Below are 19,711 nucleotides of genomic sequence, written 5' to 3'. Positions count from 1 at the left end.
GTGTTTGTCTGCTAGAAAACCTACAGAGAGCGAAACTGACACTTAAACTGACTGAGGAGTGTGATTTCTGACAAGATTCAGGTGGTTGATTACAAACCGTGTGCATCTATGAGAGACCACAAACAGGTAGACTGAGGGAAGGAGACTAACACAGGGGAGCTGAATCAAGACTCAGTGGGATAAAATAATAACACCGTTTAAACATCCAACTGCATAAATATCAGAACATAAGATGACAAAAATAAAGAGGAATGAACTGAGTACGGCAAAACGTATATGGACATAAACAAACTTTATCAAAATACAAACAGAAAACTAAAACCCAAACTACCCAGGATTGTGACAAAATCAACAGACATAATGGCTTAAAAGTCTAAACTAAATCCTATGTGTCTCAGATTTTTAACAACATAAATGAGAAAAATGTACTTTTATGATTTTCTAGTGCATTGATAGGAAGCTGTATTATATTTAGATGGTTATTTGAATATATGAGACATTATGAAAACAACTACTGCTTCACTAAAATAAAACAACATAATTTGTGAATATTTATTACTAATATTCATACGAGTCAATAACTTAAAATTCTTATTTTATATAAAGAAATGGTTGAGCTGCGGAAGGCCAAAGAGCTTAATGACCGTCTGGACCTTGAGATCAGAGCCTTGAGAAACAGAGTCCGCTCCCTGGATGCAGAGAAAAAGTCTCTGGAGAAGACGGTAAGAAACTTTCTGACACAAAACAGTTTTCATGAAGGGCAGATATGAACCACCCAAAACACACTTATGTCCTGTATGTTGCAGATTACAGCTGGAAGATAAAAGAGAAGAATTTTAAATTCTTCTAGTCAGGAGTGAACATACAATCACAATGTGCACTTTAATTTATTCTGGATATTTTATGATCCACATTGAATCAAAGTGGGTACAAATGTGTGTCCCCATTGATATTTGGATAAATGTCAATAAAAATGAGCAGATAAAGTATTATTTTGGAGCAAACATAAATGTTCACATTTAATTCTGACAGAATTGGAAGAGTTTATTTAAATATCTTGGTTTCCTGTCTTTTAAAGATGGTCTATGCATTTTCAAATGGGTTTTGGTTGAAATAATAACATGCTTTATCTATTTGGGGAAAAAATCTTCCTTAATTGGAAAAGAAAATTAGAAAAAAGTAAATAATAAATTTAAAGATCTGGTTTAAGAAAACTAGGGCCAACCTAGTTTTGCAATGAGAGAATGCTTTGCTGTTTTTTCCAAACAAAACTGTTAAATTCTCACGTAGAAGTGAAGAAACAGAAACCACTCTGGTTGTCTATTTATAGACATTTCAGTAAATGTTTGATCATCCTTCTGATGGTTTCTGTCTGACTGTAAAAGGACTGCAGTGCAGGGAAATAGTAAATCACAGTATTTGTCGTCATCCTTGAGAAACATCCTGGTTTAATTCATTAATCCTGTTTTAAAGAATAATTTTTTTTGTGAATGAACTTTAGCAAAAATTATTGAATCATAATTTATAAACTGCTACAGCATTTTACAACTGACTTTTAAAATGTTACAATTCAGTGTGAAAATCAGTTTGATCCTGAGCTTCGGTCTAACGGCTAAATCAAACGGCACATCTGAATGTTTTTTTAAAAAAAAATACTGCAAGTTGTTACTAGTTGAAAAAATAACAACTAATAACAGATGAGTTGCATCTGAGCGGTTCTGAATCTGTTTGTTTTAGATGGCGTGTCAGCAGGAGGACGTTGAGAGGTTGGAATCAGCCCTGCAGGGGCAACAGCGGATATTAATGATAGAGGTACAAGCTGACCAGGACAGAGAAGAAGATAAAGTAAGTCTCTTCATTTGAACCGGTAATACAGAACATGATCCAATACATCCAGAGCCTTTCATTAGCTAGATTAGTGATCCTGGCTGATTCAGGTGTGCATTATTGAGACTTTAACACAGTTTTGATCTGTCTGAGCTGCGTTTTTCTGGAGATGTTTCAGCTACAAACTCTTTGGAAGCTTCATTATGCAATATAGGAGAGTGAATTATGTTGAACATTTCAAAGCTCTGCGTCTTAACCCATAAACCAGGACTGCGGTGAAACATCTGATGACTTGATACCTTTTGTTAAATAAACCAGCAGGTTGCACCATGAAACTAGTGCCGCCAGCTTCAGAAACGATGAAAAGATGCAAACATAGGAGAGAAAATCTCCCATTCATCATTCTGATGGCAGTTGTGTCTATTTTTGGACCATTCCAACAAGTTGATCATTGCACAAAAGTTGTTGGTTTGGGCTAACAGGAGAGTAACAGAAAAAGAGGGACTATGGGATTGGCCTGTTAATGTGTATATATAAAAAAATAATCAATCAAAAACATTAATTTAATGTTTGGGTGCTGTATGGGAGACAGGAACTGCAATTTCCCCGAGGGAAAGTCCCAAAGAGATTAATATTTTTATTCTATTTTTAAAGCCATTCAAGATCCACATGTTGATTTCCTCTTTATAGAGACAGAAAAAGGTAGTGTGAGGACAAGTTCACAGTGTCTAAAACCATTTTATTTAATGGTAAAATGTATAGTAGATATCCAAAATAACTGTTTTCACTTTTTAGCTGACCACCAGCAGGAGTTGGGTTCAGCTGTTATGCGAAACATTTCAGGCCTGTGACTTTGTAAGAGCAGTTTGAAAATGTGAACTTTTATGTGATGTTGTCATCTTAAAGACTAACTACAAGGTGATGAGACTGAATGCATCTTGAATAAGAAAATATTGGCATGATTTCAAATTACTTGGTAACAAACAACAACAAAAAGCATTAATCTGAGCACTTGATGGACCGGTTGAGGTGTTTTCTTTTGAAACAATCTGTTGCATCTCCTTGGAAACCACCTGTGCTGTTATTGACATAATTCAAAATATTCACCTAACGAACTGAAAGAGATTTGCTGTGGTTTTTCCTGCAGATGCAAGGAGCTGAACTGACGACGGACGATAAATCACACATAATTTTGCAAGAATACTTAACTGCACAGACACAACAAGCCATGGAGAAAAAGGAGGGAGGTGTAAGTAGACACAGTTACTGGTGAAAGACGGACATTTGAATTGGCTTCTTCATACAGAAAAATATTTCCTGTTTGTGAAATCGTCTTTATTTGATGTAACGGTGAAAGTTTCAGTGCTCGATGTTCTTGTCTGTGTACCTTCTTGAATTGATTTGAAAACTTTATTTCTTTTTACAAACTCTAAACCATTGAAATGTTTAACTTCCATGCAAACTACCAGGTATTATTTTGCAGCTGCTGATCTGTGTGATGTTGTTGTCGTAGGTTGAATCTCTGCAGGAGGTAGTGAAGCAGTTGGAGTTGGCCGTAAGGAACCTTCAGGGTTCTTACACGCTTCCGATAGGCCAAGCTAGTGATTTAACGAATGTATGTCCAGGCAGAAACACCGTTAGTTTTGAGGCTTACTTCTGTCTTTCATCTTGTACACTTCATTGGAAAAAGTCTTTTCCTCTTGCAGATTTCTTCTATTTTTACTTTTTGTCTGATGTTTTATAGCATCAAGCAAAATTTGATATCAAACGAACATGAATAAACAATCTTCTAACTGGTATTAGCACTCCTAGCATCAATAACTGCTAGTCAGGATTTGAAGAATGCTTTAGAATTGTTTTAATTCGACCACGTTGGAGTGTTTTCACCCAAAATTGGCCTGTTGATTTATTGACCATCAGCAACAGGCTGAGCCAATCAAAAACTGAGTTTTAGTTTTTTACTGTCTTAATTAATAACAATGCTTGGCTGAACCACATGGGAAAAGGTACCAACATCAAATCTAATGGTGCACACAAACTCTAACCATCTTAGCAAAGATTTTAGTTTTTCCCAGTGTCTCTAAATGCAGCTGTGATTTATTTATTCACTTTTAACAGAATAGCAGTATCCCATGCTGAGAAAATACATTTATTATTCAATAATAACCACAATGGTGGGCTTTATTAAAGATATTATAACCTACTTTCTCATTTTATTTTAGTGTTTTTGTATCCTAACAAAGCAATGTCTTAAATCAATGCTTATTGTTAATTAACAAGATGGGCAGTTATTGTTTTTGTTTGGTTTAAATATCTTTTTTCCCTCTATAAATTTAATCTAAAGAGAGACAAAAAAAGAACAAGAATAAATCTGGAAGGGGCAAATACTGTTTTGCAGCTCTTTGTGTTGCTCTGTTGCCATCTTTATTTATTATAAACACTATAAATATTTTTGTGTGAAAGTCCAAAATTGTTGTTGCATGACTAGATTTTTATTTATTTTCAGTTCACGACAACAGACGAAACTCTGGTCGATGAAACCAGCAAGGATGAGCAAGATGAGCTCGGTTTTCAAACAAAGTGCCTCGTGGAGAAGCAGCCAGAAGTGAGTCACCAGGCACATGCAAAACAAATATAATGTGGTTTGTATTTAAATATAGCTTCTTGCTCTTGCAGGACGAGTGTCTTCAGGTTTTACAGAATTACCAAAGCAACATTAACGACTTTATAACTGTTAGAGACATCTGCTCACAGCTGGAACAATCCAGCAGGACAGAAGAGTTTCCCTCACAGGACAGCTCCACACTCGAGGTAATCCGTGTTACCCGGCCAGATCAGTTTTTAGTCCGTTTTGTTATTCATGACATGCAACAAGTGAGATCCCGACAGTTCCTCTTCCTGTTTTTGTTTATGTTCTGCAATGAAGGAGAGTTCTGAATGTCCCGAAGGGAGGCAGGCTCCGATGTTTGATGAAGAAGAGCGTGAGACATACAAGGAGCAGATCTGTAAAGCCCTTAACTGTATTGATGAGGAGCGAAGGTAACACGCCTTTATTAGTGTTTTGTTTATAAATATAACTTGCTTTTTTCAGTAAAGCTGGGAAGTTGCTTTTAATTATGCCACAAAAAACTTTGATTTATAGTCAGCTTCTTTGACTCAATTACTGTCCAATCTACTGTTAAAATGTAAACAAATATTTTGGACTGGAGTCAGTGAAGCCACATGGGCTTGAAAGTCCTTTTTGTGTGAAATTCATTCTAAATTAACTTCTTTTAAAAGTTTGTATGATTAGAATCTGTTTTATCTGTTTTCACATCACACCTGTTTGTTGTGTCCATCGACTGTGTCTAGCAAATACCACAATATGAAGGAGAGATTATTGGAAAAACTCTCCCGAGCCAAACAGAAACTGGATGAAGAAACCATGTGGCGGGACAAGAAGATAAACAATTTGGAGAGAGAGTTGTCCTTGTGCTACCACTCATTGAAAAAGGTGAGCCTGCAGATCTGTCGCTGTTTATGAAACATGCATTAATGCAGGATTTTGGTTAGCACTAATTATTTGGTACAGGGATGTCCAACCTTTTTGTAACGTGAGCCGAAACTGTCAAGTCAAAAACACCCACAGGCCCCAAAAAATTATATTTTTAATAAAAGCTCATACTGTGACTTTTTTTTAACTCATTCAATAATGTAAAGGTTGAATTAAACAAATAAATTAGATGTGTTTTTTGTTGGAAAGTGATGCGTAAACTATTGTAGAGCTAAAACTCTTAGGAGGTTTGCCCTATTGGAAGAAATATTTATCAGGCACCCAATGAAAGAAATAAAAATAAAAAAAAAAGTGAATTCAAACTCTGTCTTTGGAACTGGATGGAACTTGTTCTTGCAAAGATGACAAATAATGTGGTTATTTAAAGATGAATATTTTAAGATGATTTCAATTTGTCAGTAATAATTCAATATAAAGTTTCCATCTGCATCAGCCACCTGTGATGTGTTCTGTGTTGCTCTTGAATGTCAGCCAGCGGGCCGCACAAAATCAGTCTAGGGAGCATAACTGGCCCCCGGCCCACACTTTGAACATCCCTGATTTAGTATTTTAAACCCTGTTTTTTCTAAAAGGACTTTTAATAAGCACCCAGTAAACTGGAAACAGTGATTTAACTAAACCTTTGTGAGGATAAAAGTTTTTTTCCTTCCTCTCTCATCTTCATTTGTCTTTCTTAAAACTGTACCAACCCTAATGTGATTTCTAAGTCAGCTTCCAGTGAAAAATAACTTGTGTTGAGGGCAGTTGTGCATTGAGTCACCTCGCGGTTGGATTGTCTGAGTCATTAGTCATGTACCTCTTGTAAAGACAAGAACTTTACCGTTATCGTTTTTGTTTTTGTTCCAGGAGAAAGAAATCGTTGAGTGCATAAGAGTGGAAAACGAGCGTCTGCTTGGCGAGAGGAGGAAGCTGTTACAGCAGCTCAGTGAGGAGGATGACAACATGAAAAACATCAAATTAACAGCCTGCGTGTCTAAAAACAGGTGCTGAAATCCACTGAAATGGAATATTATATTTTAAGTTGTGATCAGAGGACATCTCCTACAGCAGCGCTAGATAATGCTCAAAGTCATAAGATGTGAAAGTGACGCATGTGTACTTTCTGACTTTGATTTTCAGTGCTATAAAGAAGAATAATTAAAGTAATTATGTAGTTTCTAAGGTCGTGATTAGGAAATGCATCACATTTACTTGAGGATTTTAAATTTACACTGCCAGTCGTTCTTCGTGACGGATTCTTCCGGCCCAGAAGTCTTGTTCTGATGTGTGTTTGTTTCCATCTCAAGGGTGCAGTATTTAGAGACGGAGAACAAGAATCTGGGGAACAAAGTTCTGCATCTGTCCAACCAGATTTCCACCATGGAACGCAAGTTGCAGAACATGCAGTTTATGCATTTTGCTGAGGTAAATGTCACCGTTAAAAATCCTCAACTCAATAACAAACTCAGTTTAGAACAATATTAGTAAGATGGGGTTTTATCAATATTAGTTTAAGAGCTTAAGAAGCCTAATTTATGCAACATCGACCATTACACATTATATTTAACAAGACAAAGTTAAATGGGTTTTATTATTAAAGTTTTATTAAAATACATTGAAAAAAAAGTTCCTCAACTCTTGGCAGACGCATTAAAGAAAAACTGTGCTACAGTCACAGAATGAAAAGTTTAAAGGAGGTAAAACTATTGAACAGAGGAAATTAAACCTCTAATTGGCCTCGCATCAAAACGATCACTCAACTACAGAGTGAAAGTAAACTCAAGCATTCTGTTTTTAGTTTCTTGGAGAGGTAGAAAATTAATTTAAAACTAATTTATATTGCAAAACTACTGCTTTTGTTTTTTAGGGCAAATTCTTATCAAAAATACTGACTATGATTCTGTTCAGTGAAAGCCACAAAAGCTGATTAGTTTTTATAAGGATTATCTAAACGAATCTGAATTTTCCAGAGTAAAAAGTTATTTTATTTCATAGTATGATGAAGATATAAAAAGTGAATAATATCTAATGTTTTACGAATTATGCAATACATAAGACTAAATAAGGAATAAACTAACTTTTGAATTTTAACCAATCATTTTTCCTTTCATTTGAAGCTGTGGTACTGTCTTGCGCAGCATCAAGTTTTGTTTTATTTGAGCTTTGTTTTGTTTTGTTTTTTTTGCTTGGTTCTGTGCTGTGGATTCTGATCAGATATGTTCTAGATAGCCATCAGTGCTAGATGGTGTTTTGTTTGCTTACCGTTATGAAACAGAAACATAAAGGCATAAAATATTTATCCAAAGTGTCACAAATTACGTTGTTAGCCAAATTAATAATTAACAAATCTGATGTTTTGGTTTGACTTCATTAGGAACTTCAGAAAATGTCAACTCTCCCACAGAAACTTTCGCCTGTCTCTGTTCAGACAGCGAGGTGAGCCTGACTCCGAGTCCAAACTAGCTGGTCAAACGTCTGATTGGTAAAATAAATATAATGTTTGTGTGCTTTCTGTTTTTAAAGGATGATGCTGTCTGAGATTCAGGACCTTTCGGAGGTTCCTCCAGAGTGCGACGCCAAGCAGACAGATCTGACTTTCTCCCCTGATGGTTTAGCCTCTGTGGCCTTGAATCGAACCACAGAGCTCGGCTACCTCAACCTGACTTCACTCCAGAGTCTCTCAGACAAGTCAAGTCCAGATTCTGGTCTCGTTACCTCTGAAAATACAGCTCCCTGAGCTTTTCTATCTAAAATATGATAAAACTGCGCTGAAACTATTGTGTTTGCCTTTTAATTTAAGTTATTTGTCCTGCATTTTTCCACCCCAGTTTGTGAGGAGCAGTCATAGGGAAATCATTTGGACTTTATTTTTGCTTAGGCTTAAACGAGAAAGAAAAACTGAGCTGAAAAACTTACCGCCGCCACCGGATATTAATGATGAACTATATGTGACAGCAGGAAAAGTAAAATTTCCACTCGGGTTTTTTTGTTAAAACCACAGGCGAAAAAAACTAAATGAGCTCCACTGTGGTTGTGGCCTCTTTTTCTTTGAACACTTCCTGCACTACTACGTTTATGCTTTTTCAAAAAAAGCAAAAAAAAAAAGATGAAATCATTGCCATATTTTATTTGCTTCAAAGGTTTTACATTCATATAATTCAAGCTCTTAGACAGAAAATTGATAAAAGTTCAAAAGTTCCATAAATACGAAAATATGATGCTGACTGGAGTGCAGTATTTGAGGTTTCAGTGCAGAGTGATATAAAAAAAAATATTTGTCACTGTCAACATGATAGAACATCTCTGAATAGGAGAGAGTTTTAAAACATGAAGGAAATAATGGAACATTCAAATAGAAATGTGCTTTCAATTAAAAAAAAAACAATAAAAAGTACCGGTAGAAATGCTCACTTGCAAAAACATATTTTCCAAGGTTAGCTCATTGTGCAAAAAAAAACAAAACAGCATTCAAACGGCATCGTTTAAGAATTTCATTTGGTTTAACAATGTAAGTTAACTAAGAAATAAAACATGTAAAAATGTAACCAGCTAAAATCTGGTTCACAGATCAGTAAATACAAAATCAACAAATAAGAGTTTTAAGTAGGATTTTCAGACAAAAAATGTGAAATATCTAAAATATGATCTGTGGTTCAAGTACCTGCAATCTTAATATGCATAATTTATGCACTATTTAAGAAAATACATGTGAAGTAATCTAGTCAAAACAGACCAACCATATTCAAAATTAGCTGCCTGAGTTGAGCTGCAGCACCAAAAACACAATTTCACTTCCAGTAAACGATCACAACAATAAATTAATATACCATGAAATTGATTAATTTTATAAAATCCATTGTCACACGTTCCTCCATAACCTATCAAGAGTTTTACTACAACAGGTTTTTACGCCCTGACAGATTTATTCAGTCTTGCAAACTAAAACTGTAGCAAAAGCAGAAACAACTTCAGTATAATAGATGAGAAAAAAAAATGTCAAATACAAACTGCCTTGTGTGGAAAAAAACAAAACAACTGTAACAAGGTTACTCACTGAGATCTTTCTCAGTGAGTCTGATCCTGGTTAAAAGTTTAAGAAGGTGATGTAGGAAACGACGCTGTAATAGGACAATCCTACAGGGGGAAAAAAGGAGGAATAAATTTCCACTAAAAATCTCAGAAATTTTGAGATCCCCAAAATTTACTACGGTAAAATTTAACATTTCTGAGTTTGAAAAGTTTAACATTTTTACCTATTGGCAATTTTCTGAGTTTCAAAGATAAAAAATTGTCAACTTCTTTTCTAGAAAATCTCAAAATTGCAGTTTTTTTCGTGCAAGTGTTCAACTTTTGAGAATTTCAGAATTTTTATGAGAAAATTTCTGAGCTTGTTCCCAGAATACAATTTTTTCCAACAAATCTTTGACTTTTCACGCTCATTAATTGCCATGTTTATTCTAGAACATGTCTTGAGATTATTCTCATAATTCGAGTTTTTTTTGGTGAAAACAAACTCCTTTTTTGACTATGTATAATTACAGTCAACTGCTACCAATGGGGATCTAAATAAAATAAATTAGAGAGTTATTTATGACGTCCTCAGGTTGTAGTAGTCTTTGGGTGCCCACAGCAGCCGGTACACCTGTATGTCTCTCCGGTAGCCGATGCTGGTGTCCCAGCAGTACTCTGGAGAGAGAACCCTGCTGGGCTTGTGAAGCCAAAAGTACCTGTTCAGATGACTCTCGTCGTGCCACAAGGCCTCCACTTCGTTCTCCTTGTCCGCCAAGATGCTGCGGTAGCAGGCCTCCGTCAGCGCCTTCACGCTCCTCCAGGAGCCTCCGAAGACAGCAGCGTGGTAGTAGAAATCCCCAGTTTTCATGAACGCCTTGGATTTCAGGTTGCGGTCGTAGGTGAACAGCATCTTTGGGAGGTGATAGTAGTGGGCGTGAAGCAGAGCCACCGAGTCTCCCAGAGCTTCGGGGCCAAATCTGCCGGTGAACACTTGATCGACGTCAAAGCAGAAGACGTGCGTGGCGTGGTGGCGGATATCCGACTCGATGACGTCTGATATCGCCTTCATCCTCATCATGGAGATGTCCTGCCACCGCGTGTGTCTCTCCGCTCTGATTAGTTTCAGGTGCCGATTGGGGGCGAGCTTGATGTTCGGCACTTTCTCAGGCGTGTCCGTGAACACGTAGTATGACACGGGCAAACTCGACATGAAGTGTTGCTCTGATGAGTTCAGGAAAGCCTCCAGGTAGGCATCCAGGTACCTGCAGAAACAAAGATGTCAGCCTTTATCTTCCTGTGGTGGAAACCGGGATGTGATCCTGGGAATTTTGCAGTTGACAGCCATCTTGGAAGGTATCCGCAACTGTGATGACAGTTGCTATGGAGTTGCTATGACAACAATGTAAACAAGCCACATCCTCTGTCTCTGTCGGCTGTGGATTTTGTTATGAATAATTATGATGTTGCTCCATTTTGTCAGACAGACTGAGACTGAACAGTCAGATAAGTTTCCCATTGGTGAACAATGACCATTTAAACGTGTTGTAGAAATTCATTATTAATGTGTTTAGGAGCCTGATGATTAAATTACATTTAGTATTTTGTCTGTTTGCATGTTTGTAATCATTATTATACTGTATTTTAAGTTCTGTCTGTTTTTCTTCAACGTCACATCGTTTCACACCTGCACATGTTTAGACCTGCTACTTCAGTGACTTATTTAAACAAACAGACAAACCAGGAAGTTCAGAGTAAGTCAAGAAAAATGCAAGAATAACAACCCGTCCAAAACAAGACAAACCGGACTGCAAAGTTAAACAAGATATGAGAAAGAGAAACTTAATGCATCAGCAATATTTTGACAATGTTTTTCTCAGAATCTTGCATGTTGATTGTTTGATTTATTTGTCAAGAAAAAAAGCAGTAAAGAATTTCATTGGAGCGGATCGGTGCTCGTTCAGACTGTTGGAATATTCAATCGGATCCAGAACAGCACAGCATTGTGGGAGAAAAGGTTTCACCCACTCCACCTCTCATGGAAAGACAAGCTAGTTTGGTAGCATCAATCTGCTGAGTTCACGTTGAAAAACATTTTTCTGAGTACAGTGTTTTCCAAAGTGGGGGACGGCAAGGGGGCGTAAAAAGTTAGAGGGAAGACGAGGGGAAAAAAACTGCAATAAATAAGATAAACCCCATACATTTTTAAATCTTAATTTTTCATCATAATTTTTGTTTTGTTATTCAGTTTCTAAATAAAACATAAGCTAAAATAATTGATCTAAGAAGGAGACCAAAGGAACTGTCCCGCTGTGGAGAACGCTGCTGCAAAACCCAGAAGAACTGGGGGAATAAAATTAAATTTGATGTGATAAATATAAAATATTACATCTTTACTTATAATCAAAAGAGGGGATTGTGACAAAAATTTGTAGCATCTGGTTATAAACTCATTATCTGACAATGACAATTTTCACCATCTAAAATTAGCATGAGGCAACGTTGTATGAATAAATGTAATTATTGGTTTTATTAATTATTATTTTGTAGCATTTTCTGTGGGTTTGCAAAGTACGTCCCCAGCCAGAGTTCAATGCTCTTTGGGAAGCCCTGAACTCACTCGCTCTATATTTGCCTAGCAACTCACTCACTCTTTGGTTACCTAGCAACGACCTGTGTCGTAACTTGCGCAGCAGTAGTTTAAGGTTTTGACACAATGTCTCCTAACTGCTTAAAAATGAAAAACGACGGCGTGGAGTGAAAGGAGAAAAAAAGTGCAACAGCTGGAGAGGAAGCTATGGATCAAATGGGAAAAGGTTATTCAACTAGTGTGGAAGTATTTCAAATATTTAGAACAAAAAAAAACCTAATCAATAATTGTCAATATTGACTGATATGAAACTTTTACATTGTGTTTTGTTCGGCCTTGTCTAACATTCATTTGAAAACCAACCTGCCGACAGCAAACACAGTCAAGGCGACAGAAGATCCTTTGTTTCTGTGTATCTGGTCGTAGTGGCTGGGATTAAACATTCCCTCCCAGATGATGGGAGCCTTCCAGGAAGTGCATGTTTGCACGTCATTTCGAGACCTGAAACAAAGGAGAACCTTGAAGTTTATACAAAAAAAAATAGTGCATGGAGAGTTTCCTCCTCTTTTAATAGGAATGCAATTTATAAGTAAAATCAGCTCAAGTTCACAGGTCCTGTAGGGACATTTAGGGCTCTTTGCAAACTGCTTCTAGTCTTTTGCTATCGGCTGTTGGGTTGAATTTCATTGGACTCAATATTTTGAATGTTTCTCATCTTTAGACTACTTTCTGTACGGTGGAGCTGCTGTTTGAACGTCGTTAGATAACTTGCCAAGCTCATAAAGTGTTGAGATGCTTTTTCTGAAGGCCTCAAGATAACTTTTTGGTGTTCACTGCCACCTGAGCAGTTAAACTAAATGTCTAAAAAGGCCAAATATATTTAAAAATTATGATTTTCTCAACATATGTATTTAATGTTATATGCCTAGTTTAGCTTCTTTAATTGGTATTCTACACACAGATTGCCTACTAATTACATTTCTTAAAATAAGTTTTACAAGATCTGATCTTCGATTTCAATTTAATGTTTATGTTGATGAAATTTTGTTAATCTAAATGCCAGTCTTGCACTACTCACAACATGAACACATTTAAAGCAACACAAGGAAAACCACCTAAAATTACTCTTGTACAAATCATTTAGGTAGCAGCAAGTATGAGCTGCAGATAAACTTGGTGGTTGATACTGCAGATTAAGACTTCATGAGAAATGTCTGTTCTAGGCAGAACTTGAGGTTTAGATGTCTTACCAAAGGTCGAGGCTTGCGTCTGCACTGTTCCCTGAAGTCAGCATCTCTACACTTTCCAAAGTGCATTTGTCCATTGGAATGAGTCCAATTAAGAATCTGAGATCAAACAAAAATGTGTTTTTTACTTTAAATTTTGAACTAATACTGATGCATTATAGACTCTAAAAACTTGTACGAGATTACATGTTGTTAGCTGACGTGCTAATAGGCAGAAAAACATGGGGGTTCTTAGTTTTCACTGAGTCTGAATCTGATCTCTGTGGCTTGATTAGTGAAAATCTAGTCTAGGATTTTATTTTTACCTTTATTATGTGATGCAAAACAAGGGCAAAATGGTGTGAATAAAACCACGTTTACCTCCACATGAGTAATATTGTTAGTTTCCAGTACAGACCTGACAAATGAGTCAGGTCTCTTAACACCATTTTAATCATTTAATAACTCACCGAACTGATGGAGGTGCAAAGAACATGACGGACGTTGCAAACGGAAATAAAAACAGGAATTTCACAATTGTCTTTGACCTCTGAATGCTCCTGTGGTGAGAAAAGGTATTAAAGCCCCAGAAAGTGTCAAAAATCCCAAAAACAAATGAACAGTGGATATAAAAAGTTTACACGCCTCTGTTGATGTGCCAGGCTTTTGTGATTTCAAACAAATTACTATTAAAAATGACTTTTTCCAATTTTAAAATTCATCTGTTTGAGGGAAAAACAAAAAAAATGCTGCAGAAACTCAGCTGGTTAAATTAGGATACGTTGTTAAATCAGGGCTCTTAACTGGGAGTCTATCGTCTGGATTTAATGGTATTTGCAAAACATCTGCAAATATATCAGGTTGAACTCGACTAATTTTGTCAACATCGCAGATTGTCTGATTGTGTTGCAGTGGCACTTTAACTGGGATCAGTAGACTTTTGTTATAAGGTAAATAATGACAGAGAGACATTTACCCACATTGTTGGTTGTTTGTTGACTTCAGTAAAGAAAAAAGACTGTAGGCTGAGGATGATGGCAACCGTGGATTATGGCACAAAAATGCTGGAAGAGAAAAATGTTATGAGAGCTGAAGTTTATTCAATATTTCTAAGAAAAAAAAGTAATAAATACATTTATCCTGGATTTACAAAGATGATTACTGTAATATTAATAATGAATAATAATACCAACACATTTGATCAATTTAAGTTTCCAATTTATAAGTATCTGACATGGTTTAAAAGAGGGCAAAAATCCCATTTAAACTGTTAGGATATTTTCAGGTTGCAACACCAAGAAAAGAAACTGTGAAATCGTAGCCATTGTGAAAAATAAACCCAATGTTTACATTCAGACCGGTTTGAGTGGTTTGGCTGGTTGACTCTGTGATGTGTATTGTTGGCTTTAAAGGGGTTTAATTCAAAACGGACTCCTCAATTCATGGAAAGATAAAAATGGCAGCGTTGAGTTAAGGTTCTGAGAAAAACCTCAGAAGGAGAAGAGCATCCTGGGTAATGCAGTTGCACAACAGAATAACGTACTACAGATTGTAGTTTTTACTAAATGTTTTACTTCTGGTTCTTCTCTAAGCAACCCGACATTGAAAGACAAAATGCTCATTGAAATGAATAGTGCAGAAATTATACACTGTAAAACATTTGAAGGTGGTTTAACTTGAAAATGAAAGTCCACCTGCTGCCTTGAACATGTAATTTAAGTCAACAAGAAAAATGTTTTGATTTTAACTCAGAAATTAAAGTTCAAGAAGTTGATTTAACAACAAGAGACAAGTTTTCTAAATGTTTTTAAGTTCATTAATCTTTAATTGTGAGTTTACCTAGCCCTAAGCATTCTGGGAAATAGTTTCCACTCCTGTCTTTTTCTTCTTTCAGTTTTCTTAAGTGCTAACATAAAAACTCTAGTTTATCAAACTCTTGGAGGTTTGACAAAATTATTAAAACCTTAACACAACTTACTACTGTAAGTTTATCTTTCACAAACTCACATTTACGTTCAAAATCTAAAACTCGCTACATTTATTTGACTTAAATAGTAGAAGACAGAAGACAAAACTAAATGCGGCTCAAATGTTTTACAGTAGATGCAAATAACCTGATGCAAATATATATATTTTTTTCTAGGTCCTCTTTAGTTTATAAAGATAACATAATTTATGCATCACATTTGCATGACTGCATGGTAAGAAACTCTCCTATAACGTCTCTAGATAAAATGTCAAAATACCTGAGACTGGACAGAACTCCCCGAACCCCTAAATTAGAAGAATTAACAGTAAGATAATCTCTCATTGTGAAGGAATAAATATATTTTGTTGTGTGTGAAAATGAGCAGCAGTCACAAAAAGGGGAACTTCATGAGCCTCAGCGCAGTGAGTCTCCATGGTGACGGGGTTTGGGTTTTTGAGGTGTGCGAGAGCTCAAAGAGAAAACATCATGTTTTAAAATTAAATATTATTTACTTATCCTACTCAGTGAATAGTCAGAAAGTTGTTTTTTTTCTGTACGGATCAATGTAGAACATAATCATTTTAACATTAATGGAGAAGATTAATTTCTTATTGGAAATAAGTTTATTCTAAGAATACAGAGAGATTTGATATTAGGATGATGCAACCCCAGGGTGGGGACAAGTGTAAATATTAGGGGAATTAAGGCCAATAGGTCTATTTAATAATTCAGGGAAACGTCTAAAACCAACAGGATGAGACGTTAATACAAACCATGAAGGTTTTGTTTTATGAAGAGCCTCAATGAACACCAGTTTTCAAGTTTTGTTCGTCCCAGCTGGATTTAGTTCTGATTTCATCCCGCTGCATGATGCTGACACCACCATAAGCTATAACTTACTCATCCATCCACAAATCATGTGGCAAACAAAGAAATGGGGGCTTTCTTCTAAAAATAGCCTTCAGTTTTTCTAGTGAGGTAAACAGTCCAAATTCGATATATAGACGAATTCGATACTAAACGTCCCTTCAGGCCTGTTGTGTCAATAGGAAGAATTGTTGATTTGACCTAAAAAAAAAAAAAAGTTTAAAATATTTGATTGTATTTAATTTGTGACATCTATTTTTATGAGCAGGATGAAAAATGAAAATGAAACAAGATGAAAAATGAAATGGTTCATTTTCCACAACATCCCCTATAGAGTTGCCTGTAGATGAAGTTGCCGTTTTAAAACAGCACCAGTCTGAGCGAAGAGTCAAGTTCATGTCTGATCTGAAAGTGTGTCAGGTTTCCACAAAAACACAAACGACTTTACCGCACCGCTCATAGTCATGATGAGGCCACAGCCTAGTTTTGGATTTGATTGTGAAAAGTGGAGAAGAAAACAGGTTTGATGTCGGTGAAACAGTCTGGCACTCAAAAGCACCAAGCTGCCTTAAATATGTCATTGGTTTTCCTATTTTGCTTCTTTCTTGCTATTTTGCTGTATATTTTTTTATTATCTTAATCTCAACCAGTCGATCGTAAGTGTGACTGTATCTTTGTTGGGCAGGAAGTAGGAATAAACGAACATTAAACCCGTCTGTGATGCAATCTGGACTAAAGCATATTTACATGTCAGAACAAGTCATGTTCAGACAAATTGGGAATCTGACAATAAAACTTCAGAGCGATTGCTCAAGGCTGCTCCATTTTTCAAAATGTCAAAATGCCGATTTCGACTCATATTCTTAATAAATCTTAATAATTTATTCAGTATGCAAAAATTGTTAGATTCCCGTGAAATGTATTTTAAACTACATATCACATATGCACCATTTTGTTTCGTAAAAACCCCAATAAACAACATCAAAGTTTGACGAAATTGTAAATTAAGAAAAATCAGTCGGGTATTTTGCGATGCAGATGCTGCACGCTTTGTTTTTACGCGTTTTGACGTGAGACTGAAACTTTTTCTAACACCACACACATAGGGAAATAATAAAAAGTATATGTCCCGCCAAGTTTGATCGATTTTTCTTATTAATAACTTAATTTTGCGCTAAGGTTTAGGCAGATGATGGACAGACCGATTAGGCTCATAAAAAAACAATCCTTAAAGATTTAGTCCTACACAACATTTTAAAATGTTTTTTTTTTTTTGCCTACCTGTAGGTTTCTTTTGTTAATCCAAAACGCTTCCCATGTTAAACGCCACGGCGCATAAAGCTCCACAGTAGGAGCAGGTTGTCTGTACAATATCCTAATTTGCATGTCACTCCCTTTTCAAGAAACCTATTACTTTGAAAAAGGGAGTTGGCTTCAGACATGAAACCAGCGCCCTACTGGTCCCAGCTCAAACGCAGTGATTCCCACTAATACCAATGATTATTATGGGAATAATACAGATTAATCAGTCTCTCTGGCTAAATCTGGCATATTTACGCAATTCATGTTGGTTAATATGCATTGTCCTCTTTATTTTCAAAAGTAATAATAATGATAATAATAATAAAATTATGAATGTATTATTATTATGATAATACTATATAATAATTTGATATATATAATTTAATATGGATGGATGGATAATATATTAATAATAATAAATGTAAATTTACTAGTTGTGGAATATTTTCTGTATGTTTTTGTCGACGCGCTGATGGCCAATTCCAGAGAAAGGTTTCACTATTTATAGCAGACTTTGTAAGAGAAAGAAATCAGACAAGCCTAACGTATTATTACCACATCCTGTAAGAGTCAGAGAATGACCAACAACCTGCATGCTGACAGAAAATTATTAAACGTGTTAACATTTTAACGTGAACAGAGCAGGTTTCTGTTTTCAGCCTCGTCTTTATCATCGCTTCTCTTCCGTCGTTGGAGCGACGCGTCGTGTTTCACCTCTGTGTCAGAAACTTAATTAAAGCAAAATTTCTCCACTCATACTTACTTCATCATAACTTTTTTATATCTTTATACAGGATTTTTATTATTATTATTATTATTATTGACATCGACACTTTGACTTGTATACTGTAAACAGGTCGATGTAAAACTGTTAGATTACCCAAAATTATTTATAATTGCGGAATATCCGAATAATAAGGAAAAGATGGATGTTTTGGTAGCACTTTATTTGAAAGAGTGTGCATAAGTCTGACATGACAAAACATCTGTTATGAACATGTTTATGACTGTTCGGTAATGGCACTTTTAATTCAAAGCCGTACTAAAAGTTGCATTAAAAAGCCATTAAAAGTGTCAATTTTGCGCTAAAAGTGTCAATTTTGCGCTAAAAGTGTTGTTATTTTCGGAATGACAGTCATTCAGACTCCTTCATGTTTATACCAGCGTCATGTCAGTCTTATGCATTCAAATAAAAATGTTACCGATGTTTTTCCTTAAATCCATAACGTTGCCATTTCAGGATGGTTAATTTGAGTGACTTTTAGGCTTGTTCACTGCAGCCCGAATGACCCAATTCCGGTGTTTTGTCTAATCCAGTGTTTCCCAACACTGTTTCCCAACACTGTCCTACATGTTTTAGAGGTTTCCCTGCTTTAATGTGCCTGATTCAACTGAGTGCAGTTCAACAAACGCCTGTTAATCAGTCATCAATTGAAATCAGCTGGATTGAAGCAAGGAAATACCTAAGACATGCAGCGCGGTGAGCCTTGAGGTCTCTGATCGGATATTTTGGAGGTGGTCGTTCACACTTCCAATCCTCAGCCTAATAATTTAGGCAATTATGCTATTAGGCTGACTTATGTGATCTCAAGCGTAAACTGCAAACGACCTGAAAGTGTCCCGCATGTTCAGTAAAGAGCGCAATGACGTCACACATAGAGCGCTTGCTCAGTGTTTTGCAAGCCACCATGAAGAAATAGTGGTCAGTGTTTGCGGAAGTAAACGTGGACGTTAACGGTCGAGCAGAGCTTGCGATTTTGAAGATGTTGTCCGACCAGAGCAGCACTTTAACAGCTTAATCATCACTATTGTCCGCCATGATTGTTGTTTTTATTCCTCTTTTTTTTTGTTTTTAACTTTATTTATTATAACAAACAACAATACAATTGTACTGTGAACAAATCTCAGGAAGATAATAACAATAATTTACCAGGGGGAGCATAAAATAAAGCAAGAAGATAAGAAAACGACAATCAATATAAATATGTATAAAGGAAATAGCACAAATTGTGATACGTGTGCCAGATGTCACAGTGCATTAACATAAAAGATAATCCAAAATTCCAAGTTGATTACAAGCCCGTATTGTTGATTCTGCTTTTTGATTAGTGGAGGACTGAATTGTTGATAAATAATGTTTAAGTTCGATCAAAAAAACTAAAAAAAATGTTTTTTTCTTCAAAAATTTGCATTTATGTAGGTGAAATTTAGCCTTAATAGTTAGTAAATTGATAAGGAGACTCTTTACATTCATTCCTCCATTTTGTTGAAATCCAAATAAGACATTTTCCCAATATAACTGAAAGCCTGCTGAAATTTTGGAATCAACAAAGTTACAAAAATGTTGCCAAAATATTTTAGAATGAGGGCACAACCAGAACAAATGAGTG

The 19,711-nt window shown here is 35.9% G+C and overlaps 2 protein-coding genes across 6 annotated transcripts in view; one reads left to right on the top strand and one right to left on the bottom strand.

Moving 5' to 3' along the window:
- LOC116724781 (coiled-coil domain-containing protein 30-like) overlaps nucleotides 1-8,137 on the top strand; it is a 22,661-nt gene extending 14,524 nt beyond the window's left edge. For 2 of the 3 annotated variants that reach the window (XM_032570516.1, XM_032570531.1), the window contains 12 exons: nucleotides 607-722; nucleotides 1,738-1,845; nucleotides 2,975-3,076; nucleotides 3,341-3,442; nucleotides 4,334-4,432; nucleotides 4,504-4,638; nucleotides 4,754-4,866; nucleotides 5,179-5,320; nucleotides 6,227-6,363; nucleotides 6,667-6,784; nucleotides 7,734-7,795; nucleotides 7,883-8,137. In XM_032570516.1, coding sequence (XP_032426407.1) covers nucleotides 607-722; nucleotides 1,738-1,845; nucleotides 2,975-3,076; nucleotides 3,341-3,442; nucleotides 4,334-4,432; nucleotides 4,504-4,638; nucleotides 4,754-4,866; nucleotides 5,179-5,320; nucleotides 6,227-6,363; nucleotides 6,667-6,784; nucleotides 7,734-7,795; nucleotides 7,883-8,096 — 1,448 coding nt within the window. In that variant the 3' untranslated portion in view covers nucleotides 8,097-8,137. The remainder of the gene's footprint in view (nucleotides 1-606; nucleotides 723-1,737; nucleotides 1,846-2,974; nucleotides 3,077-3,340; nucleotides 3,443-4,333; nucleotides 4,433-4,503; nucleotides 4,639-4,753; nucleotides 4,867-5,178; nucleotides 5,321-6,226; nucleotides 6,364-6,666; nucleotides 6,785-7,733; nucleotides 7,796-7,882) is intronic. The other variant, XM_032570523.1, reaches the window with a different exon arrangement.
- Nucleotides 8,138-8,471: 334 nt separating this feature from the next.
- On the bottom strand, nucleotides 8,472-17,384 carry LOC116724797 (alpha-1,3-galactosyltransferase 2-like). Of its 3 annotated transcripts, none has more exons than XM_032570559.1 (6): nucleotides 17,301-17,384; nucleotides 14,160-14,247; nucleotides 13,654-13,743; nucleotides 13,208-13,303; nucleotides 12,321-12,458; nucleotides 8,472-10,632 (listed from the first exon to the last, which is right to left on the bottom strand). In XM_032570559.1, the coding sequence occupies exons 3-6, from the start codon at nucleotides 13,677-13,679 to the stop codon at nucleotides 9,948-9,950; spliced, it is 945 nt and encodes a 314-aa protein (XP_032426450.1). In that variant the 5' UTR covers nucleotides 13,680-13,743; nucleotides 14,160-14,247; nucleotides 17,301-17,384; the 3' UTR covers nucleotides 8,472-9,947. The 3 variants fall into 3 exon arrangements, with proteins under 3 accessions (XP_032426450.1, XP_032426433.1, XP_032426442.1); XM_032570542.1 differs by having other exon boundaries at nucleotides 14,164-14,247; XM_032570551.1 differs by having other exon boundaries at nucleotides 13,654-14,247.
- Between the last annotated feature and the right edge of the window lie 2,327 nt (nucleotides 17,385-19,711).

This window comes from Xiphophorus hellerii, chromosome 1, assembly GCF_003331165.1.
Source record: "Xiphophorus hellerii strain 12219 chromosome 1, Xiphophorus_hellerii-4.1, whole genome shotgun sequence".
Taxonomy (NCBI): domain Eukaryota; kingdom Metazoa; phylum Chordata; class Actinopteri; order Cyprinodontiformes; family Poeciliidae; genus Xiphophorus; species Xiphophorus hellerii.
Note: the sequence above shows the minus strand (reverse complement) of the source record. Positions and strands in the feature narration are given on the sequence as shown.